Source organism: Diachasmimorpha longicaudata, chromosome 3 (genome assembly GCF_034640455.1).
Source record: "Diachasmimorpha longicaudata isolate KC_UGA_2023 chromosome 3, iyDiaLong2, whole genome shotgun sequence".
In the NCBI taxonomy this organism is placed as follows: domain Eukaryota; kingdom Metazoa; phylum Arthropoda; class Insecta; order Hymenoptera; family Braconidae; genus Diachasmimorpha; species Diachasmimorpha longicaudata.
In genome coordinates, this window is record NC_087227.1 from 7,696,713 (window position 1) to 7,715,562 (window position 18,850).

Below are 18,850 nucleotides of genomic sequence, written 5' to 3' on the forward strand. Positions count from 1 at the left end.
AAGGAGGAGTTAATTGAAAGGTTTTGAAATGGAAATGTCACCAGAGTATTTTAAGTACTGTCCAGTCGCTGACTTTCGAGAAAATGGAGAAAAAGTGTAATTTACGATAAAGGCGAAATTTATTGAATATTTCAAAATTGAATTTATACTGAGGTTTCAAATGATATATAGTTAGATATATTTTTATGGGTTCCGTCGTACATCTTCGTCTTAGAAGCATTTAACTGTTGCTGAATGTTTTCCATTTGCATTTCGTAAGAATTTCAAAAAATCGGATTTCGAATTTTAAATAAATTTTCAATAATGCGAGTAAACAAATAGAATTGTCAAATAGACTTATGAATTCAAATATTCACTTGGAACCGGGATAAAAAGAATTAATTAGGGTTGCGAATCAGAAATTTTCCGACAAACCTAACGAGCCTATTTTAAATACCGTCCGCTAGTGTCTTGTTCACAAAACGGGGGAAAAATGTAATTTATGGAGACAAAATATATCGAATACTTCGGAGCTAAATTTACTCCTTGATTTTGAATAATAGATCAAGTTTTTTATAGTCTCGATCGTTGACCTGGAGTCACAATTCCAGATGATTTCTTCGTTCCTTTTTGTGTTGCATTTGGCAGTGCATGAATTATTTTACAAAATGAGAGAGTGCAAAAAATTTTGGCGACGTTTTGATGGATGCTAGCAATATAAAATTCGAAAATTGGAAGGAACAAAGAGTGAAGTGAAAATTTTTGACAAGAATAATTGAACTTTTTTCCATATTCACCGACATTTTCTAAACAATTTCTCCAAAATCCAGAAAAAAAAAACATTAAAATGCTAATTTTACCCCTCAATTTTTAACCAATATCTTTCGAGTTTTTAATAGAGTCGATCATTGACCCAAAATGACGTACTTTTTCCCCTAATTTATGACAATTCAAAATCCATAAACATCCCAGTGTGGATTTTTCCGTTAAAAACTGTCGTTTCAATGCACTTTGTCCGCCCACGCGTCAAGAAATATCCAAAAATAACTAAAAAAACGTGAGATATTTCCCCCACCAGTTTTAGCCCCTAGAAACCGGTAACACAGACCATCGCTACGTTTATTTCACGATAAATTTAATGTCACAAACTTCTTCTCGTCATTAGAATAACAAGACCAAACACAAAGTGCATGAAGTGAATTAAATTAATTCTGGAATGCCATTTTTTTATATTCACATTCACCTCCTCCCATTCGTATCTCATTTTTCATTCTTCTTTTTTTATAAATAAACTGCTGCACCTATGACACTAAACTGTGTCCATACGGTTGTAATTCCGTCCACAGGCCTCTTTTTTCGATTGCACGTCACGACTCGATTCCGTGACAGCGCACCAGAACCCGCTATACTCATAATTTTTCCCACCAACCAATTGATTTTGTACACATGTTTCAGTTGTATATCGCTAATCATCATTCATTTCACATAATAATAAATATATTTATGAGTCAAGGCATCCAATAGAAACTTTCCCATTGACGAAATGTTGATGAATAATAGGGAACGGTGGGTGAAGTAGAAATTTCTATTTTTTGAAATGAGGAAATTTTAGGTGCCATAACGATTTCATTAGACGATTAAATTGAACAATTCAATAAATATCATTGCAAATATTTTGTCATTTCCCCTAGATTCGGTGCTAGAACTCAATAACTAGAAATAAAAATCGACTTATCGCAGGTTATTACTCCATTATGGAATTACTGAATTTTTCCGGTGACTTTTTTCAACTTTTCGGTGGAATAGATTCAATAAACTTCCCCGGGAATTCACACCAACGAATACACTGACAAAAATATTTCAGTAAACCACATCGTTTCATTGTTTTTCGAGTTGAAAATAATATTCCCCGAAATTGACGTTCACTAGTTCTCAAATTCCTCAATAAGCGAAGATAGATAATTCCTCAGATCTTCAGTGTCATTAAATAATAAAAAAATATCACACAGTCATCGGACCGTAAAAGAGAAATATACCTACAGAAGCATATTTAAAAAAAAAAATCCGAAAAAGCGTAAAAAAATATGTGTGTGTTTAACCTTTATTTATATCTCTGGCATTTGGAAGCCGGCGGATATTGGTAGGGGACATCAGATATGAAGATGGTCACTCAAGGAATATTATGAGGTCATAACTCACGGGATATGTATTAGAAATTCACTCCGGTGTTATTTTTTTTTATTCATTTTTCCGTTTTCTTTTATGGCCATTAGAATGAATAAATAAAAGAGTGAGTGATGGGGCGTGAGAGAAAGAGGAAGAGCGAATGAGCGAGAGATTCTGAGGCTCTAGGTGATGGTGTGGGATGACGGAGGGTAAGGAGACGAGACGACTCAATTCACAATAATTCGGATTAATGATATTCAATCCTAAACGTATTTATTCGGGGATAAAGGATATCTTTTTATCGCTATATTCATTAGTTCGAGGATATCCGAGTGAATCCTTCCAAGGAGATGGGCTGGTGATTATTTTTGCGAGTATAATGCTCCTAAAATTATTCGATGAATGTGACATTTCTTGAAATGCTTGAGTATAATTTAATTATTCATTTGAGTTCCACTTTTTCGTGATAAAATCAATCAATTTTCAAACAAATGGTCGTAATTTCTCATTAGTGTATCCAGCGGAATGAATTTTCCGGAACGTTGATGGAGAATGTTCCAATGAACGAATTGAGCCCAAGTGCATTGAAATACGATGAGAAGAATGACTTGGAATAATATTTATAGACGAAAGTAGTCGGTGATATTTTATAATATCAACAATAGCCCGTTAGTATCGATTGAATTGATTATTTCAAGTTATGATACATTTAACTAGTTTTAATCACCTCCAGTCGAGTAGAATTTCTTTGTTCTTTGAGTATTGAAGAATATAAAAAATTAATAAATAATTGATAATTCCCGAAGTAATTTCAAGTTCTCAACTCAGATATCCTTATGAATGTTCAAGTCAGTCCTTTGAAATGTCAAAGTTCCAGTAAAAATTCAATCCACTAACTTTGGAATAAACATTCAGTAATTCTTTTCAACGCGCTCACCTAAATAAACATTTCATTCGCATAATATTCAACAATGTCAGTAATTGACAATTAACGTTGATCCACTCCATTCATTTCATTCATTGTCCATTCAGCTTTGCAATTTGTGACATAAAAAACCCTCAAAATTGATCCCAATGTCGCTATAAAAAAGCCTCGTGTTTCTTGTTACAAATTGCGAATAATCACGTGCCCCGTGTGTGATAATAAAACGTATTTTCTTCCTCCCTTCGCCTCCCCCAAATGTTCAATAAATTTGATATTGAATTTGTTGGGAGTTTACTGCCGCCGGATAACGCACTCAATGATGCTGGGAATGCCTCTGCCGATGGTCAATAATCCCGGGAGATAAAGATACGTGTTTCGATACAGTCTCTCGAGCTCCACCCGGGGTTAAGTGGAATAAAGCGATAACTTTTTCATTATTTGTCTCTTCAATTTTGAAATTTTTCAGTGATGAAAAGTCGTTTATCTGATTGGACAACCGAGAATTTCGACAAATTGTCTGAAATATATTAGTAGAAGGGCTTTGACTACTGTTCGTACCTTTAATTAATGATATTCAGATGCATTAGGGCCAGTGGTATGTAAAGACGGAATTCTTCATTCTAAAAATTTAATTCCTCCGCTCCTCATAAAACAAATCGAATCGGAAATTCCAATCACCCTCACATCCACCGTTCCCCAAAGATTCTCTCGTTTTTTAACAGAAGACGAAAAAAAAAACAATCTTCTGAATTTAAAAATTTTCCATTTTTCTCATTAATTTTCGAAATCCCAAGATCTATCTCAATTAACAATCAAAAAAAATTCTATCCCAAAATCATCTGATTATCCCACCGCCCCTCCCCCCAAACTATCCACTCACCGATTTCAAAATTACGGAACTAAATTCCCAGTATCTTCCTTTTCCCCCCAAAAAATCTTGCAAATTCTCCCTTGAAAAAAGGGTTCAATGCTGACTCCCCGCATTGCCAATCCTCTACACACCCGCACCCCTCCCCCGCCCTTATATACACCTAAATCTATCCTCAATAATACCAACACATCAATAAAAATATTAAAATTCTCCCTTTTCACCAAAATCGCAAATAAAATATCCCCATTTCGGATGTCGTCCTAAAAAGGGGTTCGACCACTTCCCAAACTCGCCAATCCCTCTAACCACCCACTGACCTTTCTAATGTCTTCCCAAAAAGGGGTTTGACCACTTTTCAAACTCGCCAATCCCTCTATCCACCCCCTGGTCCCTTTAATGTCCTCCCAAAAAGGGGTTTGATCACTTCCTAGAATCGCCAATCCCTCTATCCACCCCCTGATCCATCTAAATTGCCCCTCCTTTCCCTTCCTACCACTCACACAAAAATATCAATAAACAAAACTTACGCGTCGTCTCCTCACTGCACTCCAGTGGATTATTCCTCGCACCCCCCTCCTCCTCAAGATTGGCACGGCTGGGTCGTGCCTGTTTTCTCCTCGACATCCCTCCAACCAGTGTCTCTATGTCCCCCAAAATTCTCGCAACGTCTCACCCCCCGTAATATAATTCTACCGTCGGCACTTCCCCTCCCCCCCAAAAATGAAAAAAAAAAAATTCACCAATTTTCAAAAAATCGTTTCACGGATCAACTGTTCCCATTGTCACAGCTGAGTCTCTAACGAGAGATATTTAAAAAAAAAAATCACTTGTATGGTTTTGACACAATGAAATCACTGCCACGCAGGTGCAACACCACCCCCCAATAATTCCACTCGTCCCTGAATTCCATGCGTGATGACTTATTAATTAATCCACTTGACAATTCAGTAAACTCCATAAATTAACGCATCAGTTCTGTACGACGTGCACTGCGGCGGCTGTCACGTGTCAAAACATCGAGATAATATTCCCAATAATCAGTTGAATCAGTTGATTTTTTTTCATACAGTTGATTATGATTAATTAGTCACTCTCATTATGATTGAATTTGGGAATTTACCACGACTACTCGTCGCCACAATCCAGTGTTTTACGCGCACAATTATCGATAGCAAATAATTGCTGGGGAACATTTGGTTTTGCACACATCACATTGTGATTTTTCATAAAAAAATCACCAGCACGATTAATCGTTGATCAAACACAGATCATTATTTGTTACGCATTTATGCCGCACTTGTTACTGTTGATAAAATTTTATTTATTTATTGATTATTGTTATGAATTATTATCGTAATGATTATAATGCGCGGTATTGTGATGGGCGATTTAGCCCCTCGAGTCGGCCGGACGACGGACGGACCAGCTCTGGGGGCCCGTCGTCGCGACGCCCCTCTCCATCCTCATATCCGAGTAAATGTCCCGATGGTAGGGCTAACACAGTGCGCGCGCTTTTCCCTTACCTCCCACCAATTTATTGGCGCTCTGTCTCGGTTTTATGCTGAGTGAGAGGGAGAACTGTATGCCCCTACTTTCAGTATTTATCCAAAATATTGTTTTTTCATTAAAAAATTGAGAATATGATTTCTCTGCGATAACAATTGATTTTAAATTGTTATGTCAAAGTTCCTTAACTTTTGGCATTAAAAAATTGATTGACCCGATAGATTCTTATTGATTAACATTTAAAATTAATCTTTAAAAATATACATTTCCATTGAGCTTTGAGACTATTTTTCATACCTCAATAATTATTCAAAATCATCATTTTATCATTCGTTTTCCATTTACAAATACACATCTATTGATGTCTTTAAACAATTTGACGTTTAATTAATTTTATTAATTTTTAATATCAATTTGTAAAATTTTGTGCGACTATTTTCTTTCTGAATTGAGTTGTTCCTTCATTGTTAATATTTTATAAAATATATTGAATGGTATAACGTAATTGAAAATTAGAAAGATGTCTTTTTATTAATTAATGAATTAATTATATCAGGAGAAATTCATAAACTCAATGTTATGTTTTATTTTCCATGTTCGTTGTCAATTATTCGGGCAACATTACCCCCACCGTTATTATACTCTATCACTCGTTTGTGTTCCTTATATTTTGTTGCCCCTTCTCTGAAAACCCCACACTTGAGCGAACTGTTCCGCGGGGCTGATTTTCACCCCACTACGGGCATCTGCCCCGCTACGAAAACGGAAGGCGTGGCCACCGCGATTCTAACCGGCGTCCCTGTCTCCGCCCTCTTATGCATTATTATACGCGAAATAGCGAGTAGTAACGGTTCGTAAGGGTCAGACATACTCGAAATTCATTTTTAACTTTGTCAGAATTATTTTTAGAAATTGTACTGGTTAGGACAGCTCTCTCGATTAATTAGTTGATCAAAAAATTGATCTAGGGAAATGATGAAAATATTAACAACGAGAATTAGTGAACATTTTTTATGGAAATACACTAACTTGTGAATGTTTATTCGTCTATTTTTGTTAGTAACTGATGTATTTATTTATTTATCTAATGTGGGATTTGACTACCTCGACATTAATTTTTTTATTCATCAAATCATTCTCTTAAACTATATCAGTTATTACAATTTCCACAACGAATTAATTGTAAAAACAAATTAAGAGATTGATTCCATTTAAAAAATCCTCTTTTCAATTCTAATTAATTCTCATAAAAACGGAAAAAAGATTTTTTCAATTGCGCTTTTTGTTTTCTAATTCTTTTGTTTCAAATCTTCATTTCATCTATCCATTGTGAAGTTGTAGAAAATTGTTATTCCCAGTTTTTTTAATCAATTCCCTCCTGTGACCTTTTTACAGTCAGTTTATTTATAGATTATTAATACGAGAAATTTTTCAAAATCATTCACTAATGAAGAAAAAATATATCTTCGCACCTTTTATTAATTCTCAAAAATTTGAAAGAAGCATTTTTTGGTTTATATTCTTGAATGTTTTTTTCGGTTTCTTTATCAGAAAAATTGGATTTTTATGGGTGATATAGGAATTTTAATGGTTTTACTGGTATTATGAATCTTTATTTCACCTGTTTTTTATGCGGGTAAATCGAGGGAATGGATAAGGCTGCGGATGAACTGACGGCAGTTGATCGTAAAAGGTGAAAAGAAGAGTCTGGGGGGCGCGAGCAGGTAAAGAATTTTAAGCGGAAAACGAGGGTGGTCGGCGCCGGCGCTGCGGCCACTCCCCCCTCTGGTCGGGCTATTTTTTCACACCTGTGACTATGTCAACCATCACACGAATACGTTATACTGATCCCAGAGTCATTCATGAAGTTCCACTAACACATGAGCGACTTTTTCACGAAAATAAGAATGAAATGTTCTTCTTTTTTCTTCGTAGAAAAATCTTTTTAGTTTTCTTCCCTCCTCCCATCATTGCCCCCGAAGGGCACCCCCATAACTGATAATTTACAAGGAATGTTTTTTATTGTTCAAATTCTTTTGTTGAGGAAGAATAAATTTATGGAAAAACAGTCCCTTTCAACCATTTGAAGAAAAAAAATATCTCACATTTTTCCACAACTGCGTGAATTTTCCACTGAAGAAATAGTTCCAAGATATTTGAATAAATATTTAATTCAATTAAAAATAACGAGACTTACGTCAGCCAAAAGAAAGAATAAAATATGTTCACCCGAAGTGCAGATAATTCGCATTCTACGGTACGTAAGATCAAAAGCACGTCAACAAAATGCGCGTTGAGATCGTATAGTGGCTGATGTTGGCGGTTACTGGAGGTTGATCCTGAGTCTCCAAGAGTCATAAACCAACGTCAGCTGCAACCCTTTTAATTCCATCTCACTCGTTTCAACCACGTACTTGATTCCAACAATTTTATCCCCCACCACTTCACTCCACCGGTGAATTTATCTCTTTTATTTGTTTCTGTTTGTAATCGCATACGATCGTCTCCGGGGTAATAGAATGCAGCCGGTGAAAACCGGACCATCGATACCACTGAAGAAATCAACTGCTTGTGTGCGAAACAATGTTTCAAGTCATGGGGATGGGAGATATTACATATTCGGTGGGAAAAAAAAATTCTGATGGCCGACGGGGTGAGGGGGCGGGGGATGTATGAGATTATTTTGATCCCCATGTTACGGCTGTTGGTTGGTGATTGGGGGGAGGGATTGAGGAGTGGATGGAATGGGGGAGAGGGAGAGTGACGAAAGAAAGGTGATAGGGAACAGGTCCGGTCTCGCCTCGAGCGAGCTCAAACTATTTCATGTTTTTCATCGGGTGAAGAGCGCGCGCGAGCACACGCCACTATCGCTTCGCCATCTGTGGCCTGACAAACCTGTGCTCTACGTCATGTATGAGCTCATGAATACGTCAGACCGCAATTTTTCAAAGGATGTTGCGAAGATGTTTTTGTCACTACTATGATTTTTCATATTCTCAGGGTTAAATCACTTCCGGAGCCTATTTCTTCAGGCCAGTGATTCCCAGGTGGTACACATTCACTTCCCAGTATGAGAATTATGTTGAGTTATTAGGTCATTATTTAAAAACATTCTTGAATTAATTTTTTTTAGGATTGAATTAGAAATTTTCCTGCCCTGATTTTTTCCGCATTTCCTCAGAGAAATTGGCAGACTCTTTGGTTTGTGCAGGGCACCCTTTGGGTTTATCACTGCTGCTAGGTTAATTTCGTGTTGATAAGGATGGGGGTAAAATGGGTCATGAGGGTATACTATCTGAATGGTATGTTGCAGTCTGCCGAGCGCCTCATATATCGGTGGGCTCTCCATTCTCCTCACAGTCCAGTCCAGATATCTCTTCGAGGATCTTTGACCATCGAGAGACAGATCTCGATTGGCTAATGAGAATTCATGCTCTCTCTCCCCCGCTCTGTATCCCAGTTTGATGCTGCCTATAACAATATCGGGGGGTATAAACATGTCGCGTAATGCAAGAGGGTGACGAATGGATTCACCATTTTTAGCGATTTTCCATTTAATTTGCATTTGGAATAATTAATGGAACTTTATGACTGATTTTTCTTATATTACATAAACACAAAAAATTATCATCATCCCTTCTTCAATATTCCCTTTCCTTACCATTTAATAACAACAACAATCATCCATGTACCACAAAACAAAGAACAACACAAACAAAAGCGCGATGGTCAGAGAGAGAGAGGGGGAGAAAGAGACCGACAGCTTCAAGTAGGAGGGATCCACCATTCCAAGGTTTCAACATTGGCCGTTTGAAAAGCAATACCTTGAGCCAAAAGAGCGAAAGAGCGCACAAACCTTTCCGCGAGGGGTGGGTGGGGCAGCCCTCCAAGAGGGGGAGGGGGAGGGCGGGGGGGATGGGTTGAGTATGGGGGTCGACCGATCGTGGATCTCGGTCGCATAAATTTGTTTTAATTGCCAGCGACGTTACATTTTGCTTTAATTATGCCGCATTATCTGGGAGGTAAATTAGGTAGGTAGGTCCAGCTCTTCGTCTCCATGCACCCGCTCCCCCCCCTCCCCGCCCCCTTTCCCGTCTCATTCACTCAACTCTTCCATTCCCCCCTTTTATCCTTCATCCACCTCCACTTTCATTTTATCCATTTTTTTTTTACTCATTCATTTTTGTTTTCTCTCCTTTTGGATAAAGTTTTCGTGTTTTATTGCTCTTTGTTACGGTCAAAAGAAACGAAAAAACGGAGATGGGGGAAATAAATCAATAAATAAACGAATAAGATCTTTCCTCGGCGGGGTGAAGAGGTGGGGGAGCGAGAGAGAGGGGGGTGGGTATATAACAGGTATATATGGGGACTTTTTTTTTTTCTTCCGTTCGCTTATATGTCCCTTGGTGGACAGAGGCGCGCGCGATATTCCCTGCACATTTAAGGGAGGAGAGAGAAAGAGAGAATCGAAGAAAGAGCGTGTGACAATTTACTTGGGCAATCTCCAAAAACTCGGCGAGTTGTTGGTTTGTGAGAGTGAATTTTTGGGAGATTTTTTTTTTTTCTCTGGCTCTTGGACCCGTAGATGAGGAGAGGCGAGGGGGAGGGTTTCGCTTTGTTTTCACCTTCCCGCTGCAGGGAGATTCATGGGGGAGAGGGGCATTTGGCATTTCACCCTTTTGTGTGTTTGTTTTTTTTAAGGGGGCGCAGGAAGAAGGGGGAGGGATTTTTCAGTTTCTTATACCACCTTATGGCCGCGTTATTTATGCTGGGTCTGGCTAATAAACATATGAACGCCCGTTTCTTCCCACACAGAGTGTCGTTCTCCGTCGACGGGGTTGGGGAGGGGGTTAGTGAGCGGCAGGACATTCGTTTTTTGGTGGATAGTGATAATGGGTGATTTTTACGGGATTTGTGACTACTCCGTTGTAACGTGACTTCTAATTAAAAACAAGTGGACAATTGCTTTCGTTACAGTAAAGTCAATCTATTCTTGATAATTAGTCATTTGCTGATGAATGAAATTTAGATGACGTATTTGTTGGACAGAGACGATTGCCTTAACATGTAATCATCGAAGTGCAAGAGACTAACCTGTTCTTCCAGTAAAAGATTAACAATAAAAAAATATAATTTAATTCTTCAACAAAATGAATACCGATGTTATGTGATAATTCCTTGAAAGATTCATCGATTGATCGAATAAAAATTGATACAACTCCACGAGTACTGTCAGCAGATAGTGCCTCACTCTGAGAGTAGTAGTTCGCTATCGATTGAAGATTAGCGCGCGCGCACGTTTGCGATTATCGATCGAAAGGCACTATATATACACAAACGCCGTGGGACCACCGGGATCGAGGGGCTCCGGTGCTGCTGTACACGATCGCTCCATCGCGCGGGTACTGCATAACTTTTTAACGAACACCGAGCGCTGCACTAAAGACCCAAAAACATTATGATTGATCGCAATCACCATCAACTCACTCCCCGCGCTCCAGTGATTAAAAAAAAAAAAAGGGATTGTTTATTTGCATCTAACCGCCCTGATTTAATTATATCATTTAATTTACCGAAATGCTACCGGTTACGATTTAATCAAGAGGCTATTTGGGATGGGGCGTGAACAGTTTGTTTGCTCGTCTATTAGGAAATAATAACTGGTGCCCTCGCGCCCCTGTCGTCTCACGTAATTTATTCCCAACGGGGGCACCCCGCGGCTCCCTGCCACGCCCTGATTCGTCACTACCGGCTCTTTTAAACCGGCGGCCGGGGGCTTTTTTTTTCTCATTCTTTATTATGTAGCATCTGCAAATGACCGTGTCATAAACACACGAGTCCACCCATGATGACAAGTTATCCAATTAATTAGAAGGATTATGGAGAGTTGGGAAATAAATCAGTTTCTTAATGAAAATGGCTGAGGACGTGACATTTAGCGATTTATTCTTTTTCAAGTTTCATGCGGTGAAGGCGATTCATGATACACTTTTATGAACGTTAGGATAATTTATTGAAGAAATTTCTCGTAATCCAGAAATTTTCCCAAGATTAAAAACCAAAGAAAAGACTATTTTTCCATTTAAAAATTAGACACTTGACATGAGCATTACCTCCTCTTGCCCTAAATTAAAGCACATCCATCGTACCAACGATTACATTGTCTTTCCCATTGAACCATCCAGATGAATTCCGTATAAATACTGGCTATCGCACACCCCAACCTGCGGCACGCAAACCCACTCGAGCCCAATAATTCCGTGAGAATCAGCTGAAACCACCCCCAACCGTCCCTCCGCGAGGGCAACAAACTCAATAAAACAAAATTAAATTGAATTAACAAAAAAATAAAATGTTGAGGGAAAAAAAAATTATGGAAGAAGAAAGAGAGAGAGAGCGAGCGAGAGAGAGAGAGGAGTCGAGATAACTCGGGCGGTATATAAACGAGGCACAACTCTCCGTTGAAGACTTAAGGAACCCCCCACCCCTCCCTTTCCCTCGTCCTTCCTTCACCCCTCCGTCAATTCGGGACGACAAGGGGAGAAATGCATTCAAGGCCACATCGAATCTCAACGCATAAACATGCCATGATCTCTGGACGCCCATCACTCGGCCCTATAATAACAATAAGAATATACCTGTCTCACTCGTGAACATGGGGGAATAATAAGAGCTTGGGTATCTGGAGTATAAAATACTCTCTCCTTTCAGTTCTATACATTCGTGAAACAGTTTGAAGAACGACAGTGCAGAGATCCCACGTGATTACGAGGGCGCGGGAGCGTCTTCACAAATCACTCGTAGCTGGAGCCGCGCTGTCCACACACCACTCTCTTCCTCACGAGTGATTTTGCTGGAGAGGTTGATTGGTGGGGCGAAGGGGGAGGAATGGGAGAGGGAGAGGTTTGTGGATGGATTTGCGGATTTTCATTTTTTTGAGAGATTAAAAAAAATGTTGAGAGAGAGATTTTGATTTAGGGAAATCTTGATCGAAATTAAACTATAAGAATATTTCCTGTCGTGCAGAAAAATTCTAGGGGAGGGATTGGAAGGACGTGGAGAGTGATGGCCAGAAAAAATTCCAGTGGTGAGATTAGAAATGTCACTTTTTCTCCTACGACGAGATCCCCTCTCTTCCCAAAATCAGACTTTCTTTTGAGATAATAATCTTCCTGCAGTTGCTCTCCTGCATGGGACGAAATTTTGAATAAAAATTAGGAGTCCAGAGGGTGAAACATGGGACGAAATGACAATCAACGGCTTTTCAGGTCAAGTTTTGTTGGGAAAATTCTACTTGAGAGGCTAATTTTTGTGATAAAACTGACCTTCGCTCCCTGGAGGTCTAATTTTTCCCTAAAATTTTCTTTCCGTGTGATTACTAAACTTTGAAATCCCCTTTTATTCTCTCATATGTATAAATAACTCCCCCCCGCCTGGTTACAATTCTACACTGAGAAAAAAAATTAACTTTGTATCGGAACAGATTTACCCGAGGGAAATTAGCCAACTTGACAGAAGGAAGTTCAATTTAATATCTTTAATTCAATATCCTCCCCACAATTTGAATTTCCATTATGCTCTTCAGGAATATCCACAGGAAAAATCGAACTCCTGAAATTATCCTACCGTTCCACAATAGCCAATACTTTAATGCCCCTCATAATTCTAATTTTCCCGGATGGAAAAAAAAAATAAAGGCCATCGTAAAAATGTTTATTCTTTCCATCCACCCGGAGATTACCAAAAGGATCGTTGAGAAGACTTGAGTCTCGACGATTCCACGACGTATTTCCAAGAATGTATAATTGATAGAGTGGTAAACTGACGAGAAATAGGGATGGGGTTGTGAGGGGTAAAGGGGTTTCGCGAAGGAAGGGATATCGTGGATCCGGGGGGGTGTGAGGGAATGCGCAAAAGTCATATACACACCTCACGGTTAGAACTCCATATACCCCTCGTTGTTGAATACATCCACTAGTATCGTATATACATATTATGGTATAAGGAGGCCATCTTAATACGGCTATAAACGTTGGATCGGGCTAATAATAAAGTGATAATAAAAGGAAAAAGTTTAACGGGCGTTTGGCGAGTCTCGCGCGACCGCCGTATGCCGAGTTTATAGCGCACATTGCCGTAATATTATAAATCCAACTACCTTGTTGATGACTATGATGATGATAAAGCGAGGGGATAATCAAAAATTGAAGGGGAAGAGAATAAATAAATGATATATACTGATTTCGTAACACTCTGCGTCAATGTAAGTTCATTGTGGCGAAGGGACGGGTTCAATAGGCTAATCAATAATCGATTGGCATTTTTTGACGATTATTCTCGATCTAAACTCTCGATTTTTCCATTTAAATTTCCCTGTCTACCTGCAACGTCACAAAATGTGGAACGCTATCTAAATTTCCCGTCTTACATGTGACTAAACAGATAAAATCGTAAAACAGATTATCGCCCACATAAAATAGAGGAATAATAAAAATAATTATCATAATTACATTCAGGCAAGTTAAAAATCTGACATAATAAGGTGAAAATAAGTCTCATTAAATATGATAGAATATAAAAATGCATTACTCTTGGTGGGTTCCATTGAAATAATTTGAAGAACATCGTGAAACAAATGGTAAAAAGTTATATCTTTAACAATCGAAATTCTCACGTGAAATATCACGAGTTGATCAAGCCCTCACAAGATCTACCCATATAAAACAGTCGGTGGTCCATCTGATTCCTGGCAGAAGCCCGAAATGTCCACACATCCGGTGTTAACTCATCTCTCCTCGCCGAAAATTTTAATTTTAACAGCCCCCCACGAAAACCGAAAATACCAAAAGCGATGCGTTTACGAGCCACGGACCTAGCGTATAATTTTATCAGCCCTCCCGATCTCATCCTCAAAAAATGCCCCTCCCCTCCTTTCTCCCTGTTGTCCACAACCCCATCTCTCTCTGGAGTCCTTCATTTCGCCCCAAATGACGGGCGCGCGAGACAGAGAAAACCGAGTTGACCAAAACCTGGGAAAAAACAGTTCGGTTTCGAGCGATTCTCTCAAAAAAAAAAATGAGAGAAAAATGTATATCGAGGGGGAAGAGTGAGAGGACGAGAGCAGAAGCGTCTGGAAGCTGACCATATCTAAGAAAAGCCGGGGCGAAGAGAGAGATATTTAAAAAAAAAAAGGGAAAAAATTATGGAGGTGGTGAGGTTGTTTCCTTTATAGATTTGTAGAAAGTTGTAAATCAAACGTTAATGGGGTACCATGTCCGGGGCATAAAGAGCTCCAAACAACGGCGCATAACGATAAAGATTGAATTTATAAAAAGACCTTGTGCTGTATGGTATGCATATACCTGTTCTGGACTGTCATTGGCTTTTCCGTTGTTTCTTTTTGAAATATATATGAGAATTGAGATATGGATATTAATTCATCTCCATGAAGATGATGGAAGCATTTTTCTCGTGTGTCTCAGTGAAAAATCGACTCGGTTACGGAAACATTGAACACTCTTTTATTCAATATAAACAGTCAATATTCACAATATTTACATTTTATAATAATAATATGAACAGGTGCCTAAAAAAAGGAGTAGATTTGCTTAAATATAAAAAAGGGCACTGTAATATTTGCCAGAAGTTTAAAAAATAACGTAATCACTTATTATGACACATCTGTCGTGAATCACTATCGTATTTTGAATGTGATATATAACCTGTGGGTTGGATTTGGTCTGCAAGGGTCAATACTCAACCCCCAGGCAAATCTAATTTAAAATTCTCCACAACATCTCGAAATTCAATAATTCCTTTTTCCACAAACTCACCAACTCCTCTTGGCATTCCAGTCTCTCTGGATTTTCCAATGAAACAGAAGTCCTGTCATAAGACATTGCATGTTTAAAACTTCCATTGAAAAAATAATAAAAAAAACATGCAATTTTTCAAGTTGATTCGATACGCTCCTCAAAGCGTAACAACCATTTAGGGAATGTTGATCAGGTGTGTGTTGAAGTGGTGCACGCGTTTAAAATGATTTTCTTCCTGACCTGGAGCAACATCACGATATGTGAGCACGTGCGTTCACGGATAAAACAGCTTCTTGCATTTTCCGTAAATGCAACTATTTAATAGTTTAGCTGGCATGTCAGTAGCGGCGGGGGGTGAGTGGAAAAGGGCGATAGAGGGGCAAGAGGGGTATGTGGGCAGTTTGTCCTCCAGGTGGCAAGTCGAGTGTTGTCCATGTAACATCTCGTTTTCCGTACATAGATGGATCTTTTATCCAGACTTGGGATCTGGCTCGGTATAAATGCCATACCACGAACATGAGACTTGTAAAAAGATGAGATGTCTTATCCCGTCTTGGCCATTAAACATTGCCATATTCTGTATTTATTGGCTATTAAGAATATTTTTTATAATAAAAAACATCGAGTTTATGAGGAACTTTCTCGAGTTATTTGTCGAGTTTGATTATGGGGATCTAGCGAAAAGGCGGGGTTGGATCGTTACAAAAATTCCTGATAAAAATTTTGAGATAATTACCAATTGGCTCCACTAATTTTCGAACAAAAAAATTGTTCATTTTTATGAAAATTTCATCGAGTAATTTATTTTGTTAAAAAAATCGTGTTAATTTTAGAGAAGTTTTGAAGAAATTCTAACGTAAAATATTGAATGAATGTCCATATTCAAAAAAAGAATTGAATAGCGATTTTGAAAGCCCTTCAAGTACATATCGTCCGTTGGCGACAAATCGCGGCTTAAGACCCCCTGAAACCGTAGAGAATCCACGTGACAATATTTTGAACACTCTTGCCAAGCGTGAGTAAATGGTTTAAGAGGTGCCTGTCGTTATTTTCCCCCCGGCTTTCTTCCCCGGTGGAGAGGACACAGTGTCATGACAGAATAAAGGAAGAGAACGTAAAAAAAAAAAAAATGGGGAATGAGACATTTGGATGGGTGACATTTTCGCTCTAACAAGATCGGTAAGCAGACAACTTGTTGCACGAAAATTCATGGTTCAAAGGACTTTTAAAATTTTTTCCATGAAATCCATTTCTAATATTCGGTATTTCCATAGATCTTTGAAAAATAGGTTTTCTTGAGAATTCTCTTCCTGTTTTTAGTGCAGAATGTTGATAATACCCTCCCACCTATCAGTGAAAATTAAATAGAAAAAAGTCGACAGTAAAGAACTGAACTTTTTACTTATATTCTTTGAAATTAATTTTCGAGTCTGAAAATCATAAATTTTGCATTGAAAAATTGACAGTAATAGTTTGACTATTTCCACTCGTTTCTGTAGCCATTGCAAAACATTTTGACTGCAATAAATCACAATTAATTAGCAGAGCGTAATGATGTGGCGTGTTGACTCCAATTGGTACGACTCAAGCCTCAGTATTAGTGTGTTTTCATTTATAAACACACATACCCACCACGTAGATTCCACACTGTGGCCATGTGTACAACTTTGCCCCGCAGCAGGATGAGCCGTTGTACTCTGTATGAGGCCATAATATTCCAATAGGTAATTGCCTTTTCAACAGCCCTAGTAAAGTGAAATAACAGTACAACACTGCCTCCTCAATATTTCGCCATAAAAATATAAAATATACAATTTCACATGATCCTGAAGAATAATGACGATTGGTTATGGTCATGATTTGTGTAATGGAAGGGCCCAAATACACATTTATTCCGGAATTGCATTGTTATCAGTAGTAGATAATTTATCCCCAGACTTGAAAAATCCCCTAATTTATCTTGCCAACGTAGAATAATTTCTGGATTTTATTTTTACCACAAATTATCTACCTTTTAATCTCCTGCGAAATTCATGGACTCATGATTCATGGTATAATTTCCCATAATTTCATGGACATTCATGAATACATTCGTGATGTATATAAAGGTAAATTAATTTGTGCATCACTTCCCAGTGAAATCTAATATTCAGGTGAAGCATAAACCGACATTCACCAGCTAACGATTATCCGTGAGATATCCCCAGCAGTGGCGTAATGCAATGCTTCATTTACACCGAGAAACAGTACAACTCATTGTCATCGGCTTCTCCGAATAATCTAAATGACGTTAATGTAAATGTTGCTAATCGCTCTGAATCGCTGAATTCCGGAAAATCCGTTGAGCGTATTGCCATCAAACTAGCAAAAAACTTGATTCCACCTAACATTCCCTGGAATTACTACAACATTACAGTCACCCAAAATATCAATGTTGAGTTTGACTTCCCTCGCAATGAAGTAGTTTCCAAAATTTTCCCGCTTTTTCATTTGAAATTTCAAACGAAATTTTCCAACAATCTCCAGTACTTCCACCTCCACGAGTAAAAATCCTGAAATCCCGACATGTCTCCTGCCCCTCCATGTAAATATCATTTGATTTATGTTGAAGTTGTTTCAAGTTCTGAACCAAAGTTGAATATTTACCCGTGACAAAGACACTTGAAGGGCTTTCTGAGTCGAATGCAACTCCAAGTGTATAAATAAAGCAGTCCAGGAGTTGCATCTACCGTCTCACTCACTCTGTACTCTCTGGATGGGCTCTCTATGGTCCCTTCCGGCCCAACTGACCACTGTCCGACCCCGTACCCTCTTTCCTCTCTACCCGCTTGTATTCTCAACACAGCTCTATCCTCAATGGCACCAGTATTGTACTCCCTGCGCCGATACAGTGCTTTGGTCAGTTAAACATGCGCATATTGCATGAAACTGGTAGAGTCCTGGAGATCGAGCTCTGTATTAACACCTCTGTGTTGTCGTGTTTGCCTCTACTCGCTTCTATACACCTCTCACTCGGTCTTTCCACTATGTTCGAGGGTATATAGAACAACCTTTCTTCACAATCGATTTCAAGTCTAATAGAATTGTTGTTTTATGTATTTTTATCCCATTATTTTCACAATAGTAGCATATCAAAGTGAAAATATTCCCGATGATGTTGCATTATGTATCGTATTGTGTTATTATTGCGAGCAAATGTTGGCTCGTACTTCAACTAAATATCGAATTTCCCTCGAAAGCCTTTCAACTATTTGCCCCATTATTTAAAACTAACGAAATCCCGCTGTCAGAACGATACGGTAATTTAACGAACCATTAATTCATCTTGAAATGAAATATTTTTATCTGATAAAATATAATCATAATCTTGAATGTTAAAATTATTACGAATGCAATGCAACCCAAACTGACATAAATAACAGTGATTATTTTTCCCATCCAAATCTTGGCCAATAGGATTGCACCATTCGACGTTATTTTGTATAGTCAACACGGTATTTCAGCGGATATTCTTGAAAATTACACTGGAAATTTTGCATGTTGATATATATAAAAAAAAACAAATGTTGAAGTAACCCTCAATTGTAT

The 18,850-nt window shown here is 38.3% G+C and overlaps 2 protein-coding genes across 14 annotated transcripts in view; one reads left to right on the plus strand and one right to left on the minus strand.

Moving 5' to 3' along the window:
• Positions 1-5,401, minus strand: part of Salm (spalt major) — a 39,040-nt gene extending 33,639 nt beyond the window's left edge. For 8 of the 9 annotated variants that reach the window (XM_064116603.1, XM_064116608.1, XM_064116609.1 and 5 more), the window contains exon 1: positions 4,469-5,401. In XM_064116603.1, coding sequence (XP_063972673.1) covers positions 4,469-4,565 — 97 coding nt within the window. In that variant the 5' untranslated portion in view covers positions 4,566-5,401. The remainder of the gene's footprint in view (positions 1-4,468) is intronic. The other variant, XM_064116605.1, reaches the window with a different exon arrangement.
• LOC135160290 (uncharacterized) overlaps positions 1-18,850 on the plus strand; it is a 179,503-nt gene that overhangs the window by 35,108 nt on the left and 125,545 nt on the right. The window lies entirely within an intron of this gene.